Consider the following 22,237-nt stretch of genomic DNA (forward strand, 5'->3'; position numbering starts at 1 on the left):
CAAACATGAGCGAGAACACCAAAGGCAGCAGAAATGCAGATAAACCCTGTACTGATACCCCAAACTCTTGTTTAGAATAAAATCTAACAACAAATATTCCTACAACACCCACTTATTAATCATCCCCTCTATAACCAACAAGTTTACAAAAAAACCCCTGCAGGACTTCTTAAAGTGTAATTTTCTATTTCCTTGGTATGGCTAGCAAGCTGGCCCAATAGAGCATCATCATAATTTGTGCTCTATGGAGCAAAACGTGTCTGAAAACTTCTATCTCCAGTTTCATGGGGCTGATTTAGCTCAGCCTAAGTTACACAACAACGTATACAGTTTTAACTCAAAGATGACATTGCAACAATGGTTCCAACATCCCTTCGCATACATTTGTATGAAATTGGAGTTAACTTGTATTTCCCCAATCCCATCCAGGGAGATGAGGTCACCCTACTGATGGGACACAATGGGAGAGCCACCTCTCTGCTTCTGCTACCAGGAGGAGCCTGGCAGTGCCCTCAAGGACGGCTTCATCGGCCTGACACCAGCCCCAGGGAAGTTGAGCTCACCTTGCTGATCACTAAGTCTTTAGCAGGTCATACGCACAGCACCAGAAGCTAATGTGCAGTTTCCCAAGGACCAATACCACCCATACCAGACTTTCATCTCAGTAATTGGCATTAACGCTGGAATGCAAGTTCATTGCAGTGGAGAACAGCACTGGCACTGCCTGTAACTCCAAGGGGAAAGGTTAGCTCCACGGCATAAAACCAGCCATGGGGGACGATCACCTTCAGCATCTCTATGCTGTGCCACAGGATTTTAACAGACTAGAAAAATGTACAGCTTCCACCCTCTGAGAAAACAAGTGGGAAACTTTCCAACATGCAGATTGTTTCCTATTGAACAGGCAGTTTGTCTTTTCACCAGGAAGGGTACCAATAAACACACCGATAGCCAGGCATTGATTTAAAAAAAAAAAAACAAAACCAAACAAAAACCACCCAGTTTTCACAATGTGTACCTCAGATCTTTATAAAATACCTATTTTGTGACATAGGTTTTGGATGTTTCCATAGACTTCAATATTCAGAAGACCTGTATTAAAAAAAAATTGTTCTACACATGACAAAATCCAGGTTCCCCACATTTTAAGAAGGGATTGCAACTTTCCAAAGGGACTTTCTTTGAATCAGTGTGAAGTCGAAAACAGGTCTCCAAAGACATGGATGACTGTTTTCCAAAGTTATAAAAAAAAATCACAGGAAACATGAGTAAAACAAAAGGAAGCAAGAACTTGGTATTCTAAGTACACCTCTGCAGGCATTGGCAGAACCTTGAGCAAGCAGCTCTGGATGAGATTGCAGCTGTAGACTGAAACTGCATCCACCTAATCGTTGTCATGCCATGAGCATCGACATTCATGAATACTGGACTTGGATTTCAGTTCCCCTTTCCTCAAAGGAACTGAGATGTTCAGGATAGAGAAAACAATCCTTTTTCATGACTGAGACATCTTTCAGCCTGTTCACGCAGCTTCTCAGAAACATGTCGCTGCACAGAGGCTTTTGCATACTGGTAATTGTGTCTTGTTTTATGAGTCACCATTTTTCACTCTGGATTATCCTAGTAGCCAGTTTTAGTCCAAACAGCAATCCTGAATATGGTAACTCAGATGTCACCTTCCAAATCACTACCTTAAAATATCACAATTCTGTATAACCGACCACAACCAGAATTTCAGAACCAAGTAACAGTTAATAAAGTTTCTCAAACACACCTGGAATTTTGGTATACAAATGAGAGCTCGCAGTGGGAGAGTCAGACAGAAGCGCACACAGATGCCACCACTTGACTAAAAATACCAGCTGAGTAGAAGAAACAGGAATAAAAATATTCCAACTAGAGACAAAACCTAGCAACGAAGTTCCTCATCTTGAATTTTGCAAAACAGCAAGAGTGTCTCAATTCAGATACTGACAACTAAGAAAGCTACTATGGTAAATGCATAATGTGAAGTGACATGAAATTCCAACTATCCAAGACAAGATGCTTCAAGAACCAAATGTGTACCGAGTAATGAAAACTAGATCCAAAACGTCCTCTTCTACGGGAAGATGTGATCCAGAATAATTTATTGCTTTCCCACTCTAAACTGCACAACAGCTGTATCTCTTTTGTAAATCCAATTAAAATTTTGACTGCAATAAAGACAGGATTAGTTGCAAGATTTTTGCTTCAGCACACCTAAATAAACTCCGTTACAACCAAAATGTTCTGGACTTGAAAGAGCTGCTTCATTTCTAGGTTTTACCTGACTTTTCAAAGGTTACTCAGTTATTTCTGCATAGCTTTATGAAAGAGGGGACTCAGGTATATGGCTACAGTGACTGACTGCCAGCAAGACTTCCAGTACTTCGCACCTTGACATGACCCATCTCACACTTAGCAGCTGACAAATTATGCCAGTAGACTGGCAAGATAAATACTCCATTTATTATGTTGCCACAGTTAATTTAGTCAGCAAAATGAAGATTTGAGGCTTTGTAGAAAGGCAAGTTCTCCTTTACAGCTAGTCTCAACTGAGGTTCTGAAAAATTTGCCTCTTACATTGCCACTGGCAAGAGCAACAATAAAGGGTATTTCAGTGTAGAGGGCAAAAAGCCTATTTAACATTTCTGTTCTTCTGAAGTAGACCCAATACAAACTGGAATATTCAGCAGGAATAAAAATGTTCATACCTCTTCTAAACCAAGAGTCACTCACCACTCATTACTGCAGCCCCACCAGTGGTACCATGACCAAGGGAAAAAATTCACCAGCACACCCGAGTACAAGACACAACTTCTAAGAGGCAGACTTCCCACACACCAGGCACAAGCCCCTTAATTTTATCTGGCATCTGTAGCATGCATGTAAAAATCAGTTCTCATAACAGTTTTTATTGATCAAAATTTCTTCACAAAATTAAGGACTAAGTTTGTGGGGAAAGGTCAAGCGCGTTCCAAATATGTATCAAACAGTTTGGAGTATGAGTAGGTAGATTGACAGTTTGTTTTTAAATGTACATAAATTTGAGATATAGTAGGTTAATAATTTACACAGGGTTCACTTTTACACAGTCTGAATTTAAAAAGTGAGCAAAATATTTAACTCTTTTCCAACTTTTTTGGGGGGAAGGGAAGTAAAACAAATGTATGCATTTCAGAAGAAAATGTATTTCAATAAAGCAACATCAATACAATTTTGCAGGAGCCTCTGGAATTGGACAGCTAAAGTTTCCTTGAGTTGCATTTATGTAAATATAGCTTCTAACAGTTGTAGAAGAGCATGCTACTTGTATCACTTTTTGAAATGAGTAAATCCCATTTCTTAGCAAAAAACATCTATTTTTCAAAAACAGTAAAGAGTTTCAGAAAATGAACCAATAACTTTCAACGTTTTTTAAAATTATTTTTACAATAAAGTTTTTCTGGTTGTTTGCAACCTTTTTTCAAATGGCACAGGCCTCACACTCAGCTGACTGCAGCAGTTCTTCATTTTGGGTGCACTGAGTATTTTGGATGTAATACGCAGCTGCTAACTGTGAAAAGGTACATATTACATGGTCTTGTGCTAGGTATGTTAAACTGTCAGCAACAGGAACTACTCCAGAGATTAAGCCCTTGTTGGTTATGTTTTGCATTAACCATTCCAATTTTCTTCCTCGCACACTCCAGTACTAAATCTTGAGTAATAAGAATTAAGAATAATCTAATTGCATTTTTGTTTTAATGTTGTCTGAATACTCTGACAAGCACCTGGCGCGGGGAACATACCATGCCAGAAAAGGGGGAACTAAGATTGATTCTCTGCAATACAAGAGGATTTCTTTGTATTACACTGAATAGCTGAAGGGAGCTGGTACAACACACCACACTATTCCGCCAACTATGGTTTCCATGGGAGGCTGCAAAGTTGCAAGTAGTCTCAACTTGCATGAGCTTGCAATTACCATTCTAAAAGTTCAGAGGAACGGCTGGCAAAATGTCTTACTGCCCACTTCTACAACCTTAAAATGAACTGAAGAGGACAGGGCAGTGCCTATGAGGCCTGTTGGGGGAAAGAGGAAAATAAGGGCTGAGGGACAGACACAAGGTGCAAAAAAAAAGTTGAAAAACACTAAATTAAAAAAAAAAAACAAAAACAACCTACAGACCAAACAACACTGGCTATATCCTACATAGCTCCAGCAGCAAACATCAATCCTATTCAAATCCATGAAATGAAGTCAACCAAAACAATACCTCTTTTTCCACAACAGGACTCTCACAACCCAATGTGGGAACTTCCATTCCTCTTCACACCGTTATCAACAAATGGAAGGATGTTGGGTTTTTGCTTTTCATCCAGATAACAGGACACATTTTTGCCATATGTTATGTCTAACAAGCAGACATTCCTGTACAACAACCAGGGTTTAGAGTGCATTCTGAAAACACAAGCCATTACAGAACTGAGCCATTGTGCACAGGCTCCAGGTTGTGTTTAAACTGTAGCAACACCTCAAGCAGCAAGGAGAGGGACACATTTGTCCATGCAAGTGACAATAATTTGGCATTTGCTAGAGATGGCTACTACACTGAAGAAAGTCACTGAGGTACAAGCCTGTACAGAAAATTCTACAGAAGATACGAAACTGTCATGCTTCCAGGTTTCCTAACGGGCACTACTAATCACTCATGATAAGATTTTTTAAAGCAGCACAGAAAAAGATGAGGCCAAAGGGGCTAAAAAGGTCTCCAGTACAGGAAGTTTTGCACTTTGGAAAAAAGATATTTAAGAAGTCTCATGTTAGAATTGGAAGTCACCATTAGGATTAATAGCACTAATCAGGAACTTTATTCTTAAGCAAGTATTCCCGAACTGGAAAACCCCAAGATGTTTTTGGAGGGAAGGAGAGAGGGGGGAAACTGAGCACACATATTAATGCAAAAATAGGTATATTTCTTAACCCACCTGCTATTAGGTCATCAAGAGTGTCGGTAAGCGTCTGTGCTGGAGTGGCAACCATTAATCCGTCTGGTTCTTGAACTAAGAGCCCCTGCCCAGCAATTTGCTGTTGCTGTCCTACATTCTGCTGATTCCCTAATGCTTTCTGAAGTTCAAGAGACTCAGTCCCATTATAACCTAAATTACCAGAAAAATTACATTGCGGTGCTGGCAAAGGCTGGATAGGGACAAACTCTATTTGTTCAGCAGGTGGTGGAGACTGTTGTTGCTCGTCATCTTTAGACAAGATTGTGTCAACCTGAGGTAACCCTGAAAAGTTATCCTCTGGCAGACCCTTATCAGCTTCCACTTCTGGGAAGACCCCTGTAAGTGGGCACTGCTGCTGCAGGGGAAGTGGTGTGTCTGTCTGACCTTTGGTCTCCAAATATTCTTTGGTAAACTGCTGTTGGGTTTTCATCTGCAACTGCCTTTCCACCTTCTGCAGCTCCTTCAATATTTTCTTCTTCTTCTGTACTTGTTCTTCTCTGTTCTTTTTAAGTTCTTCAATCTTATCTTTATTTAAAGGTTCACCTTGAATTAATTCCAATGATTTAAGTTGTGCTTTTTCAATAGCACTAATTCTCTGTCCAAGTTCATTCAGCTTTCCTTCAGTCTCTTCTACTATGCATTCCAAAGGCTGGTATGGGTGAAAAGGTGGCAGTAGGTCCTTATCTGCTACCTGCAGGGAACTTGACTTCTGCTTGGATGCACCTAAGCACATGAAAAATGTTTGAAAAAATGCCATGCTGAAGATACCCCAAACCTCCCCTCTCACCCACCCAAAAAAAAAAAAAAAAAAGTCTTTACAACTAACACTGCACATCTGTCAAACCACAGAAAGGTAAACCCTACACTCCATGTTAAGACAAGAACGGATAAAGCATATAGCTGGAATTTTCAATATTGATCCTAATATCCTTTTGAACACAGCTATTTTAATCTTAAGGAATAAGGAACCTTTATGGTTTCTGACATACATGACAATGCATCTGGGAAGTGAAATCAGTGAGAAGAGCAAAGCAATTTAAATAATTTACAGAGTTCCCAAAGTTGTTCTGGTGTGCAGAGCCATTAAACTAAGACTATTTTCCAGAGGCTAACTTCCAACAACAAGGTTACAAGCAAAAGTAGTCTATATTTGAGAGAAGACTGACTCTACAGTAAGATCAGTATTTTGAACTAGTATTTCTCCAAACACTACAGCATTCCACCTTTACATTACAAACAGAATCCTGCCAGTGCAGACTTTAATGCATACAAATGTATTTTTAAGCTTCAGCACCTTTTTAAAAGTTGAGACAAAATTAACAGCTTGCCTGTCTTGCTCCCTCCAGTAACAATTTAACAATTCTGCTCACTATTAACACTTAAAAAATAATCTTCAACACAAATCTGGCAAGGAACACCAAGCCAGGGCAGCACTTCTCTGAGTGCTCACTGCCTTCAAGCAACCCTAGGCTGTTTTCCCAAAAGCCACGTCTGGAAAACCTCCAGTCAGATCTTGCTAATAGGAATCTATTAAGTGTTGAAATTTTAATGATGACTTCAGTGTAAGAAACTTTAATTAAAAACATGAAAGTTTTTAGCCTGATCAAATAATTTTCTGCACTAACACTCATTTGCTAAACCCAAACAGTGATGTATGTAGCTTTAAAAAAAGTTTCCTAAAACACAAATTTCTCTGGACCTTCCTTCACCAAAATACTAATTCACAAGTGACTTCATTTTGCATTTCTGTCAAAACAGGAGTCACATACACCTCACTCTGAAATTAATCTTTTTGTGAGGAACTAACTGAAAAAGCAAACAAATGTATTAATCTTCTCTTAAAAGAGAAAGAACAAATATTAAAATAAAATTGAACTAACTCTGTGCTGAATAGCTTCACCAGACTGTCTGGAGTAAAAGCAAACTGTATCTCAATTTAAGGGAAACAACAAAAATTTTAATAGCCCCAGGAAATACCCCAGCATCCCACAAACACTGTAGACACCCTTCAGTAAGCTTTCTCTAGCTCAGTACTTTACACAGCTGCCTTGTACAGGTCAGTATTTTCAGCTGAATACCTATTCCAACCACTACTATTATTTTGTCTCTGAACCATAAGTAAGTCTCAAGACAATTTCTCAGAAGGCAATGAAGAATTTGACTGAAGTTTAGCAATAAGTTCCTGTGTGCTGGCTGGTGTGTATTTAGCTCAAGCCTGCTGTAAGCTGCTGGCTATTTGGCTTTGTAGTGTACTGAGGGTTTATATAGTCCCCTTTCACTTTAAAAAGAGTGACTTATAATATAAGTTTTGCAGACCACACTTGAAAAATGTATTTGCACTCACCAAAAATCTCTGAAATGTTTGTCTATATTTTTGTTAGAAACTAGTAGAAGTCAACTGGTGTCTTCTGAAACTAAGCTGCTCCACTGCTCAAGTGGCAGAAACATTGTAGTAACTTAATTGCAAATTAACCCTGTCTTTAAGACGTGACTAAGATGGGAACCCTTTCCACTGCTCTGTTTCACGTTGTTCCTAAGGTTACTGTATCTATCATTGCCATCCTAACACAAAGCATTCCCACAACCTGGCAGCTCTGGACAGCTTCCTGTAGGAAAGAAAAGCTGCAGTTCAAAAAGCCCCTAAATAATAAAGTACCAATATTGTCCCTCAATTAAGTCCCACCTGGGGAGAAAACAAGCCTGTCATAGGAAAACTTTTCTACAAGCACAGGAGAAAGTAAAGATCAGAAGCACAGTCTTGTATCGAGACCATGACTGGTCTCACAGATGGCAGCGCTCCCCAGACAGCAGCTCAGACCAGGAACGACCATGGAAAGTTGCGACAGTTTCTGAAGATAGGCATTAGGAAACCAGCAAGTGAAGAGCTGGGCTCTCAAGTTCCAGAAAAGGTGCAGAGATTTACTTCAATTGGCTTCCAGTTACTTAGCAGGGCCACTTTTCACATTCCAGATCACCCTTTCCATGCCGGAAAATAGTTGCAACCTGGAACCTTGGGGATACCGGCAAAGAACAAGGGGTAGGAAGAAACATCTGCTAAACCTGATATGCATACCAGAAAAGCCAGATCAAACCAGAGGTGAAGATGATGCTGCTGGTAGCTTTTAATATGTAAGCATTGTAATATAATATTATAATATTGGAATTATTTAAAAGTAGCAATTTCCTGTTCCAAATCTCTTCTATAGTACAATACCCTGAAAAAAACTGTGCACATTTTAGTAAATAATTATGAAGACACTACTTTATACTTTTACTTTTGAAATACGTAACTGCAGCAAGACCATAGGCCAGATCATAATTACTTCAACTTTTTTTTTTTTTTTTTAAATTTTGTTCATTTATCTCTTTGGTAGAGCATTAAGCTTATACACAACCAACCTACTACAACTTCTACACTATAACCTACTACTAGGTATACTAGCAATATTAAGTAGTCAATCTAGCCTCTCAAGCAACTGTTTTGGCCACTTTTAGAAGGCTTGTTTAGGATGAAATGAAAACTGAGGATTAATGAGATCCAGGTGTTCCTACACAAATACTACCTGTCATCAGGTAATCATGATTACAGGACAAAGTGCTTGGTTGACAGAAAATCCAGAGTGGTTATGCACATGCCAGGGAAGCCACAGAGTAAGGAAATGACCATTTCACAATTTATTGTGACCGGCAGCACCAACTGCTCTTTTATTTATATTTCCATATTCCCACAGGTTCTAGTCTCTAACCTGACCAACTCAGCCTTCACCACCATTCCTGCAGAGCATGCAATGTCTTCAGCCAGTTTTTGACCAAACACACATGACTCAGGGTAAGACATACCCTGCACAAATGCAGCTTCCCATCCATTTTTCTGACTTCTTATTCTCTCCAGGAAATGAGGTAAATGTTTGCTATAGAAATCTCCTGTACTTCTTCCATACACTGTAGATAATCTCCCAAGTACCCGAGTTGCAATAGTCCTTTCACCCAGATGAGCCTCCCCCAAGCACCATTACTGCTCTCTTGAGCACCCAATAATGTGCAAGGAGGACACCATTACCAGTTTTTAATGCCTTCTGGCTGCAAGTAACATTTAAAGGTCCTAGACACTATGAGCAAGAGTTTGGAAAAATAGCCTTCATATTTATAGTCCTTAAGTGGCTCTCCTAAGCAATTAAACTCTTCTAATTTAAGTTTGCTTAAAATACATTCAGTCTTTATAGGGTTGCTGTCTATGAACAACTCTGATACCATACTTCATCCTGAGTGCTTATGATTCTCAGGGAACTTGCTCTTCTAGCCCTGACTTCTAATCCATAGGATGTCTTTTTCTCCGAAGAAAGAAGTAATTTATATGCCCTTTCACAATGAATAGGGAAGCACAGGTGAGATGCTACCAGTCCAAAATAAACCTACCTAAAACTAGCTTATTGACCCCAATGACATTGTTATTAGACATACCATCTACATTTGCTAACACCTTAATGCTAAATGACAGCCTCGTATTTTACAGTAGTAGCAGGTACTTGCATTGTGCTCTGCAACTCTGAGGACTGAGATATTTACTCCAAGGAAGTGTCCAAGAAACATGAAGTAGGTAAGTAATTATTCAGATCTTCCCCTAAAAGCACTAACTGGACACACACTTGTTGTATTTTAGAGCAAACAACAAAAGTTTAAGAAAAATCTTAAAGATGCTTTAAAAAAAAAAAAAAAAAGACATTTAAGGTCTTTTCAGAAAATTAAGACCACCAAAGGTTTGTTTTTACAATCCATTATACTCTTCTGGAAGTTTCTGTCAAGACAACTTGCATTTCAGCTTAGTGGTTTTCATCTTGGCCACCACCTGAAACAGTTATATTATACTTTACTTCTTACTAGATGAAATTCCAGGACTTGTTGACACATCCTTAATTTCTAGAGTTGTTAAATGGAAAAAAAAAAGGGGGGGGGGGGGGCAAAGAAAGAGTGGATCCAAATACAAACAGTTAAATTCAAAAAGATTTTTCCAGCATAAAAATAATGACAGCAAGAAAAGTCAACTGTGTGATACACATTTGTACATTCAAATACATCTCTGCTGGAACCAATACCTAGTATATAAATCTATGTGAATTACCATGTCATCCTGACAGGTAACATTACCTAGAACTTTAAAAACACAAAACAAAACCAAACACCCACAAACCACCATACAAAACAGATTCAGTCTGTTTCTCACTTCATAAGAGGCAGATACTATGGATTTATGCTTCCTGACAAGATCTTTGTGCTTTTTTAACAGAATTGCTTGTCCACTGTTGATGCACTTCAGGGTTTTTTAAAAATCTGATTTCAATCAGAAGTCGAGAGTTAGATTTACACTCTGCAATTAAAATTCACCAGCCTCATCAACAAGAATAAGATGAGCTCAATATTAAATTTTCATGAAAATGCTGTCTTTAAATGTAATTCTTATCAGTAAGAAATTCAGCTCCAAGAACCTGGGAAAACAATCAGTCAATCCATATACACACAAATGCAAAGTACAATATTATATAATGTGGCTAATGGGGTAACAAAAGAATAGCCTACTTTTCCCAAGTAAATTCATCTGCTACACTGTTTTAACACATACTTAACTCTTCTTTACAAAGAACAGGACAATTTGTGGAGGGCTGAATGGTCAGACAAGTCTGTATTTTCACTACGTTCCTCCTGCAAACCATGCAGTATTTTTGACAGTCTTTATCACTCCTGCAGCTGTTGGAAAACTTGCAGGGAATAGGTGCAACGATATCCAACAGGCAACGGTTACATGGTTGAAACCAAGGCAAACTTAACCCAATTTTCTGACATTGAAAAAATCTGAGTTACTTTCCAATCTTAGTCTTCTTCCCAAGTTTCCTCTGGTGGCTTGACAGTATCTAACTGTAAAATTGCCAAGTTGAAATTAAACTAGTCTGTGTCAAGCAGGTGACTGAAGCTTCAAAAGGAGTGGAATTTCACAAACCGCTGTGAAAAGATTTTTATACGTTTGTGCTCTTGGGGACCTACACGTATCTTTTTTTTTTTAAAATCATCTGCCTGCACTGCTAAAGATTTGCATAGAAGAATAACAAGTCTTTTAAGTCTACTAAGAAAGTATTAGTGAAGTTAGAAAGCCATGAGGCATGGACTGTTACATTTCACTTGGTAACCCATCCCGGATAACTGGGTCATCTGCTGACCCAGACAGAAAATATGGAGGAAATGGCAAGAGTTAATCAGAAGATGTCAAAGCACATGAAACAAACAGGCAGCTGGACTGTGCACTAGAGAAGTCTGAAAGGAGTCAGAATGGAAAAGCAAGAATATCAGCTTGCTTTAACGCCTTCAGGTCAGTGAGAACAATATCATCTTTCTAGTTCTACTGTTAACCTGGCCCCTATTTCAATTAAATCACACAATGTACAAGATATCCGCCAGTATGTAACTCAGTATTAGACATAAAAATCAGATATTGGAGTTAAAAAAAAAAAAATTATTGAATTTGTAGCTATTGAAGCTATGTGGAGTTTGGTTTTGTTTCCTTTCTCCAAGCCACTAGACTGTTAGATTCAGCAAAGGGATACAGGGGATACTGCACATTTAGGGTCTAACTTAAAAAGCTTACAGATTCCAAAAATCATACTCATCTTTAAGGGAATTCTGGTATCCTCCTCAAGGATCAAAGGCAGATGTGGGCAACTTTCACATGAATAATTTAAATAGACTAGGTCTTGTGGAATTCTTAAAAAACATGCACCCCAAATGAGAAGCACTGCAAGTTACCGTCCACTTAAAAACAGTGGAGAAGTGTAATGACAGCATGTTGATAGGTTTTAAGCACTCAGTTAAGGCCAATTAGTCCATTTGTAAGCACAATTTCATAGTAGTTATGAAGTAAAATAAATCTGGAGAAAAACTTACAAAATAACTTACACCTCAGCCTCCAAAAAGAGACTACTGAAAATTTTGACATGCTTAAAAATACCTTACATAGTTCAAATATTTTGACTAAGAAAACAATCCTGCTGCTTTTCACAGACTTCCCAAGCATCCCCTTGTTGCACTAGCATGTTGTTTTTCAACAATGTTCTAAAAACATGCCCTGGGTTCAAGCCACTGCACTCACCAGGCACACTCTGCGAAAGATTAAGGCAGCATCACAGACACCACTGGGATCTTCAGATCCCACTCTTATTAAACATCAACTTGCATTTACAAGCTAGGCAAGATTATCAACAGCAACACTATTACACCAGCTGATTTCATGAAGAAATCCAACAGCATTCCTTTTGACCATTTCACATGCTGAGCACTGAGATCCCCTCACCCCAGGGAACCAGATGCAGGGGCACTTGGAGCTGCATCATAGCCACTGCACTTTACAACCCTCGCAGTGTAAAGCAGGAGACCCACTGGTCCTGAAAAATAGCACACTTGTTTTTTTCTAACCAAGAGACTGTGTTGAGCTGCTGCATCAGAATTGCTGCTTGCTGCTGAGCAATCCTGACCACGTTCAAGCAAGGGCAGTAGCAAGTACAAAACACCAAGGAAGGGATCTCCTGCCTCTCCCCACAAAAGCACGAAGAGCTATACCTCACTGGGATTTCATTTTTACACGGACACAAGGTACATGCTAAACATAGTGCACTAAAAGCAATCCTTCTTAAGCATGTAAGAGTTGAGGTCTGTTCAGTTACCTGAACTAATTCTGCTGCTTCTTCCACCTGATTTTTCTTCAGCTCTTTAAGAGGTTACCATCTTTGTGTATCACCTTTATCTGAGTCTCTCCAGATCCACTGTCAGTTCTGAATGTTTCCCTTTTCAGTTGCTAAACATTGATACTATATTATTTTCAAAAATAATTATTCAAATGGCAACTATTCCATACACCTTCTTACTTTACTGGAGAATAATAATGTAATTCAAAATTAGACCATCCATTCCTCCTGAGAAACCTCACACCATATTTGAATTGTAACAATAACTTACAAGCATATTATAGTTTTACACTCAACTTGCCAAGAACTCTTCAGGAAACAAGTTGTCACTATTGCATTTCTTGCAAAACTAATACAGGTCCTTAAAAAACAGACTGCACTGAGGTTAAGATGCTCCACTGCTTCCTCCAAGAGTTTATACAAAAACTCTGGAGGCTACTTCTATGTGCAGGCAAGAAATTTGTCTTCCCTAGGATAAACAATTTTGTTACATAAGAACTTAAGACTGCTTCCCCCATACCCCCAAGGAAATAATGAACATGCCTTTATTTGCACCCTCTTTTGCCCCTTGTCTCCCAAGAGTTCTAACAATGAAAGTCTGGTATATTAAAGCCACATGTGTATAACAAGAATGGAAATTCAGCAAAGAACGCTAACTCTATTGCAGTTAAAGTAGCCGAGTGCTATCACTACAATGATCACAGAGTGTTTATCACAAAAATACCACTTTTCCCCTAAAGATCTGAGATACACAAGAGCTTTGCACACAAAGTTTCAGGAATGCTTCATCAGCCCAATGACTCATTTTGGATGGCTACATCTCTTGCAACACATCACAGATTCGTCTCACTGACATGCATGAAGCATGTCCTGAAACACTGAGAACAACTAGATATCTCTGTGCCAGTTCCAACACCACGGTATTGCTAAAAATATGCCTAAAGTATGTGCTAACAATTGCAGTAAGGTGTGGGGTTTTTTTTAAATTAGAGGTATTTCTTAAGCTACAGTCAAGTATTTGCTTTTCATAATTCAATTAAATAACATGAGACTTCCATCTTATAACTTTAGTCTTCTAACTCAGTATCAACTAATCCCTCATTGATTCCCATGCATCAAAAAAATGTACTTCCAAAATACTAACCCACTTAGCAATACTAATAAGTTATTTAATTGCAAGGGCACACATGCTGGTATACAGCTTTGCTGTTTTATTTGAACCAGAAGTTGCATATTCTTTTCATGTTTTGATATTTGTTTGATACTCATTTTTATGAAATCTGAAATACCAAATGTTGCACATCCTAGGAAAATGATACAGTAACTACATTTGAGAAGTCACACACATGGCATATATGGATGGAGAGTGTCACAGCTGCACACTTAAATACCATTTTTTTCTCTCTTCATTTGTGCCCCTGGGGTCTTTTTGTCTGAAGTACTGAGCACTTCCAAAATAAAGGAACTAAGTAAAGCTAGCTAATAGAGTTTTGGGTACTATAATATTCAATATCCCCATCCAAAACTATAAATCATTAGGAGCTGCACCACTTGAGAATCTGCTTCTGAGCTGATTTAGCAGACATGAAGAATTTGTTACATAATCCATAGCTGGAAACAAACTGCTAAATTCACCCTTTAATGACTACAAATAGTTTTAACCAGTCAGTTCAATCATGTCCAAAGCAAAAACCCTGATATTGCAATTACTTACAAGAGTACTATTACTAATACAAGAAAAATTCTCATATAATTAGATCTGCATTGGCATTTTAGAATGCCAACATGTTTGCACTACTACTGTAGGAACAGAAGAAAGTTGATATATCAAGTTCATGGATAATAGTTGCAACTATTCTAGCCAACCAATGTACAATATTGAGAAGTTAACACCACACCTAAAGTTTATTAATGTTTTTTATCAGTCTGCACTATGGCAGTTACCACAATGATCTTCCCCCAAAAATTAGAATAAGCATAATTCTAATAAATTAGAATAAGCATAAAAAATTAGAATAACCAGTGTTACTACACTGTAAAATATAAGAAAATACAAGCAAAAACTATGCACTGCATAAAACACTTTTAAGTTATACTTCATTATAGGTGTTCAAGAATTGATGGAGTGGACTATACTATGCATAAACTCTACTAAAACTGTCCCCAGCCTATCCAAATTGCATATTCTCCAAGTGGCTACATACTGACCTTTCACCACTCCCAAGAGAGGTGGCGAGTTCTCTTGAGGGGTTCTGTCAGGTTCCTGGGGAGGTACAACCATAGCAAGAGTATGCACCGGTACACGTGGAACCTTAAAACAAAGTCACAAACACACACTCAGATAAAAGAAAACTTTTGAATGGATCAGATCTTGAAGAGTTAATACAAAGACACATTTCTACAGCAGTCCTCCATTCCACTCTTCCCAAACTGTGCATGGTATGCTATCTCTTGGTATGACTTGTTCCATGCTATTTTATTGTGGATAATGTGTCACAGTTAGCTATGTTATGCTTCAGAAATCCTGGGCTGTATAGGCTGGAAAACTGTTAACATCTTCAGGCTTTTAGTCAGCTAACTCTACTGGAAAGCTACCTCTCCAGCCTGCAGAATTCTAAATTTACACAAGAAGTTTTCTTTCTTATAATAAACAAAATCAGCAACAACATTAGTTGAGGGGTGCTGTCACAAGGATTTAAAACTGTTGAAACAGAATATGGAGCAAACGCAACCAGACAATAATACTCTTTTGACATACTGGGTTTGTGACTATCCCTCTAAGGAGCAGAAAAGGGAACAAAGTTCGTGCACTCTTCAGGATGCTGCAGGCAATGCCAATCAACTTTCTCACTCTCTACCATTTTCAAACACGTAGATTTTACTTCTTTCCACTGTATATGTTGACATCTAAATTAACTTCTGAAGTTTAACTTCTAAAGTTAACTACTGCTTCTTTGCAACATTCATGGTGATATTAAAAAAAAAAATAAAAAAATCCTTATGCCTTACCTGAGACTGATCCTGAGATGGAGGTGTGAGCTGAGACAAGTCTGCTGCAGGAACTGACAAAACGTTGTTTGGGTAATCCAGCAAGTAAGAAACAACATTTGTATGTCCTCCTTTGGCGGCTTCAATGAGCATTGTTGAGCCATCCTGAAGTGAGATTTTAGAAATAAAAAGCCAGAAGATTAATTTTGCTGCCTGGCGTAGCACGTAAGATATGAATTAAACCATTTAAAATTGCACATTTACTAATCCATTAAATCAACTACGTGGTTCTTTCAGTACCTATGGTAAATGCATAGTTTCAAGTGAATACCTTGAGCCGATGAGTAGGATCTGCACCATGAGCCAGAAGGAGCTCAACAACTGCCAGGTGGCCTCCAGCACATGCCAGTGACACCACCGTGTGGTCATTATTAGCTGTAGCCCTGTTAACATTGGCACCTATAAAGAGAAGATCTGAGAGTTAAACACAAGGAAATTCTTTATAAAAGAATGTATCAACAAGTACAGTATATTCTGGAATAGAGATAAAACTTTTCTCTTCTAATCTTCCTAATTCATACACACTTCCAGGGTAAAAGCAAGGGAGCTTGAATAACTGATGGCTTCTACGCATCATCCTTCTTGTCTTGTAAGGACAAACCAGTAATGGCAGTAACAGTGCGCCTCGTAAGTGGTAAGAGAGAGGAAAGACTTATGGTGTACAAAGCTCAATTTTAAAATATTCATTCTACGCAATTACCAGTATAACTACATGGTGCAATTTTTACTGTTTCAGACAGTACTTGAGGGTGTGTTTTTTCTGAATGAGGGAGTGCTTTTAAGGAACTGGAAATATTTGCTGTACTTAAATCTATTTATTAATCTATATAAAGTAGGAAAAGTAACTAGCAAAATATTTTGTGATTCATTGTACTGTGAATTAAATTAAATTGAAAAAATGCTTAACAGTTTGACAAATGCTCATATACACATAATCAGATTAATTTTGAAGAAGGATCACAGATATGCAGAATTGTAAAGTGGCATTTTAAGTTTTAAAATTAGTTATTTAAACTAGTATTTTTACCTTTGCTAATAAGGAATTGTACAGTGCATAAATGACCAGCTCGCGCAGCCTTCATTAATGGGGTCCTCCCTCCTTCAGATTCATGCTCCTATTGTAAAGAAGAAATAACAAATGTGTAAGTGGGCAAAAATTATACCATTGTTTTAGCTTTTGAACCATCTTGTGATGGGACCAGAACTACCTGTCTCAGCAGACTATCTATCTTTAAGCCGACTGTAATCAATACAAACTGACTGGAATCAATTTTCATGTTACCTTAAATACTGAATCACACTGTCAAAAAGCATTAAGACCACTTTCATGCTGTTATCACACCAGCAAGCTTCCCTACTTACATACTCCTTTTTATTTTAGCGTTCAAACACATAAGATACTTGAGAACAGTAACATCTTGTTTCCTCCTCAAAAAGGGATGACTATTTAACACAAATATCATCTAGCATCAGGAAATATACAAATAACTGATGTGCAACAGTTCTGAGACCTGTCACATGCTGCATGCCAGACCTTTAAAAATGCAATAATGTCTGAAGTGCAGACAACTTTTTAAAAACACACTGAAACGATCAGCGGTAAAAATGAGACAAATCAGTGTAGGTCACTGAATAAGAGGATTTGAGAATAAAGCAGAAAGACAACAAAAGGATGATACAAACCAACAAAAAAGGAATGAGCAACAAGAACAATTTTCTAGTTAAAAAAGTTTCTGAATACTGGAAAAAAGTGGCTGAATACAACAATATTAGAAAAGTTACAGAACTAGAAAATTTGCCTGCTATGTAGACATGATCAATACCACAAAGAATGCAGACTAAAACATATCAACTCTCCCACAGCAACAAGGGGAGAGAACATCATCTTCTGTGGAGTGTTTGTATTTGCACTCTGAATATTCAGTCTGATCAATAATATACTAGGTCTGTGGATTATTCTTTTTTAATTAAATATCCGGGAAGCTGAGCTCTAAATTCACTATTTACTTCTGGAATTGCACGTATATTTGACAGTGAAAGTTAACATTTAGTACTGGCAGTGGAAGATACTGCTATTTAAAAATATAAAAGGACAAGAATAGATTTGACAGAACAAATCACTCTTTCCCATAGTTTCAGGATTTCTGAAAACTCTACATATGTCCTTTGACATATGGCTTGCTTTGGTTGCAAGCTACACCTTAAGTTAGCTTTCTGTTCATACACTCAAAGAAGAAATCTCTTGACTGGATATTGGAGACTGACTCAGTGCAGAAAAACCAAACCAATTCTTTGCTGTAACAGGGTTACACTACCCCTCTCCTATGCACTTCGGAAAGAGAAGAAACACTCCGCTCCTGTGCCTTCATAAGAACTTTGTATTATTGTATTACTGCTTTAGCACACGTTTAAACTGCACATTAGTGCTCCTGTTTCTTTGCTTACTTGGTAGTACAATGCCTAAGTGCACACAGGAAGTCACATTTTTTTTTAGTAACTAGATTCCACTCCCAGGGCAAATGACTGCTTAGTTGTCAATAAATATATGCATGCTTTTGGATTGTTTGCATATCAGAAATATTTCCAGGACATGTAAAGCTAATTATGTTCATATGTGGCCCTATGATGTGCAAGAATTAGTAGCATGCCTTTCAGCTCTGATGCTTACTCTCGTATTCGGCATAGTTTTTCCTTCCTCAGCCACTGCCAACAGATTATAAAAAGCCAGATGCTGCTGTTTGCCTTATGCCCAGTAAACCCCTGGTACTGCCGCAAATTACTCACAAAGCAGCTATGGATGCAAAGAACTACTGAACACCGCTTCACTCACTGAGCAGGACCAGAACATTACTGCCTGAATAATTAAATTTCTAAATCACCATTCATACAACAGCAAAGACGGCAAGAAGCAAAATTTATTTTAGGTCATCTTAGCTATATTCAAGATAGTGAAAAGCCATCCTATATTGCATTCAAATATAGCATTTCAGATAACTAGCAGTAAAATATCATTATCTGCAACATTCTCTTTTCCTAACAGACTTCACTGTTGGAAGTCTTAAAACATGTATGTCAGGAGGCATCCACATTTAAATGCAATGCAGTTATTCTGCCCAGTTTAACCAACTGTCACTTCATCAAGCAGGCAGAACTTGATCCTCAACTATTATACACATCAAATACTTGCAGTACCATACACATTATCAGTCCAGCCAAACTAAACCATTTGTGTTCCCACCTGCTGTAGATCTTCAAGAGTTACTGCATTTTGATGGTATTTCCCACATTGGAAGATAGAAATGCAGATTTTATTTTAAGATTAAATTCATTCTATGACTTCATCACTTTAACCCTAATAAAGGCTAGCAGATAGCATCAACTCAAGCTTTAAGGGAAAAAATCTAGAACAAGCCAAAATAAGAAGCTGAGGCAGTACACTGTCTTTGTCTACTTGCACCCTTTTACCTGAATGGACATAAATTTCAAAGATACTTTTTTTTTTTCTAGCTACAGTAAATAATCAAAATCAGGACAGTGAACATGGAAGCTGTCCAAAAGCATCTTTCATCAGCTTTCCAATGCGCTTCTTTGTATTAATATGAAGTACATGCAAACGTTTAGTTTGTAAGCAAGGAGTACTCATGTCCAAAGACAATTTCCCCGGCTACCTGCATTGCAGGACTCACCACAGTATTCTGTCTCTCTTCACTGCTCCAATCTTGAGACATATTGCAGTTAGTATGATCAGAAAGAGGTATAAAGGAGATCACCTATGCCAGCTTTGACTAGAAAAGCTATTCTCTACACACTTGAGTTATGTGCCCTTCTGCTAATTCTGCCTGAACAGAAAGAATGCCCAAGAAAAATTTTCTGTGGGTTTGGGTACCAGATAGGACAGAAGGGGAAAGCAAGAGTATTACCCAAATCAGGTAAGAATTTACATTATCTGCACCTTTTCCAATGGGACTGAAAAAGGAGATGAGAATCCAGTCAGTAATAATTACTTCCTTTCTAGATAAATCAATTGCTCTTCAGAAAGCAGAGCAAAAGCAGTCATCAGAAGCATCTTACGACAATCATTGATACTTTTTTATTCTTTATTTCGAGCTCCCTGGTTTAGGCAATTCCAAGACCAGCTACACAAGGGCTTCCCCCCGCCCCTCCCCCCTTATTTTCCTTGGTTCACAAGTATTCATGGTTGGCAGATATTATTCACTAGGATATTTTTTTTAGTTTGTTTCCAATGTCATATGTTATTTCAAAGATCTAGAACAAAATCTGCATTTTCAAAGTAAAGGTCCAACTGCACTCTTCAATTCTTTAACTAGCCTCTCTCATCCATGACAACAGTGAATATTTAACAGGAATATAAATGTCATTCTCAGCAGAATTATATAGACAAAGTTTTTGATGCAAGACAACAGCCTAACAATACAGTTCTTAACACTACACTATTTCACTAATTTTCAAGATTGAACTCCTGTCAAGATACAGTATTCTAGCATTCAAGATACAGTATTCTAGCATTCACCAACATAATTGTCCCAGATAACATTCCTGAGGTATTTAGCAAGCCAGTATTTCAGAAGCACCTAAAACCTCAAGTAGGCCTCTAGTTTAAAGTAAGTATCTGAAAAGGGAAGACGTTACAGGAAGCTAGATATATACTAACAGGTTTAACACAGCTACTTGCGCTAATAGACTCAGTGAGATAACTTAATGCATTTGTGAAGGCTGAGATACTGTTTTTTAAAAATAGGGTTTCAGAAAACCCAATAGAAAGGAAAATGCAGGACAAAGATGACATGTCTAGTCTACACAGTGAGTCTTTGTATTTTTTAAGAAATTTAGATGCCTTAAAGCCATGCCTGTCATTAGCATGTATCCTGAGGCTGCAGCTTACAAGCATCAAAGGCCATCCTCACCTGATGCTTGCCCGGCTCTATGCCCTCCAAAATAGTCTTCTTTAAGTCCTCCTGCTTGTCCTGCGGAAGGAAAAAGAAGAACTCACGGCTCTTGTTCTACAAATAAATGTTGTTCTTGGTCATGAAGACCTGGAATGGGAACTTAAATGGAGCTGATCCACCAGATGAAAACTCTGTTTTGCTGGAATTAGGCAAGCAAGCACAAAGGTAAGACCAAGCGATGCAGCTCTCGCCAGCTAAGACTCCTAGCACAAGCCATTCAGATTCATGAAGAGAACACAAAGGTCATACACAGCTTCTTGTTAAATACAAGATGAATTTTTGTTCACTACTGGCAAAAGAGAGGATTTCATTGTACTTTGCACTATCCAGAGACTGCAACACAACATCCAAAGGGTGTTAACTACAAAAATTAGCTTCACGTGTCCTACAAACTTTTGCTTTATTTGTAGAAGACTGAGGGCCAAGTCTAAAGAGACATGAAATCCCTGATCTTCACCTGATGGCTCAAGAAACAGTATGGAAAAAAACATGACAGCTTCTCAGATCCCTCATTGTAGCGACAACAGAGCTAACTCCAACATGGTTTCATTAAAATCCATAAAGTATTACCTACTTTTGTAGAAGTTTAAATGCTGCCTTATGCACACTGCGTCAAACATACAATGTGTCATACACACAAAGGAAAGAGAGTTTCTAATTAGTGAGCCATGTTCACGTGAGGGATGTTGTCAACTGAAGGCAAAGCAATGATCCCTGCAATGACAAAAACAACTGTCTGTAAAAATATTTTGTCACAGCAGAAGAATCAAGAGGTAAGAGGTAGTTTGGCATGCCAGATTTTTTTTTTTTTTTTTTTTTTTTTTTTTTTTTTTTTTTGGTAACTGGAGTTATATGTTTGCCAGGTAGCCAGTTTTAGTCTTTTAAGGAAAGCCATGTGTGGAATTTTAACAAGTATAAAGAGCTTTGCGGGAGAGCTTGACAGTGTAAAAATGACAAGAATGCAAGGATGAAGCTGCCCTCAAGGGTTCTCTTCCCTCTCTCAAGTTCAGCATAAAAGCACCCATGTATCTTGTAGTAGAAAGGTAAACTCCATCACTAGATCAACTCTCCTGTGCAGCAGAGCCTCATGTACAGCTGCAAGGCAGCCCAGATTAGAAAATCCCAATTCACAACTCTTTTTTGTACTTCCTATTTGAGAAAAGCTGAGATCTTCTTGTTGTCCAAAGAACAATCTCACTTTTGTTTTCAACTACACTGAAGCAGGCAAAGATGCAACCACCTTGTTGAGAGCAGTCTCGCTTTCAAAAAGGAAACTGAAATCTCCAGTGTGCAGCATTTCATCCAGTCTGATTCTACATTAAAAGGGAACAGACATGCAAAACAGACACTTTTAGTTTATAGAAAGTTATGCAGCTTAAAAGCAGGATATTACCTCTCATTAAATATCACCAACACTCTTTATGAGCTTTACAGTCCTTAATCTAGTTCCTGTGGAAACATACATGTACCACGCATGTCTTA

General features: G+C 38.1%; 1 protein-coding gene across 3 annotated transcripts in view; it reads right to left on the reverse strand.

The window, feature by feature from the left end:
• ANKHD1 (ankyrin repeat and KH domain containing 1) overlaps positions 1 to 22,237 on the reverse strand; it is a gene marked incomplete at both ends in the record, with an annotated part of 113,578 nt that overhangs the window by 30,366 nt on the left and 60,975 nt on the right. For 2 of the 3 annotated variants that reach the window (XM_082006250.1, XM_082006249.1), the window contains 5 exons: positions 4,993 to 5,736; positions 14,949 to 15,051; positions 15,750 to 15,893; positions 16,060 to 16,187; positions 16,816 to 16,903. In XM_082006250.1, the coding sequence (XP_081862376.1) occupies positions 4,993 to 5,736; positions 14,949 to 15,051; positions 15,750 to 15,893; positions 16,060 to 16,187; positions 16,816 to 16,903 (1,207 nt within the window). Of the gene's footprint in view, positions 1 to 4,992; positions 5,737 to 14,948; positions 15,052 to 15,749; positions 15,894 to 16,059; positions 16,188 to 16,815; positions 16,904 to 20,696; positions 20,774 to 22,237 lie in introns of those variants that run through there. The other variant, XM_082006251.1, reaches the window with a different exon arrangement.

The sequence above is a fragment of the Phaethon aethereus genome (assembly GCF_964289735.1).
Source record: "Phaethon aethereus genome assembly, chromosome: 14".
Taxonomy (NCBI): Eukaryota; Metazoa; Chordata; class Aves; order Phaethontiformes; family Phaethontidae; genus Phaethon; species Phaethon aethereus.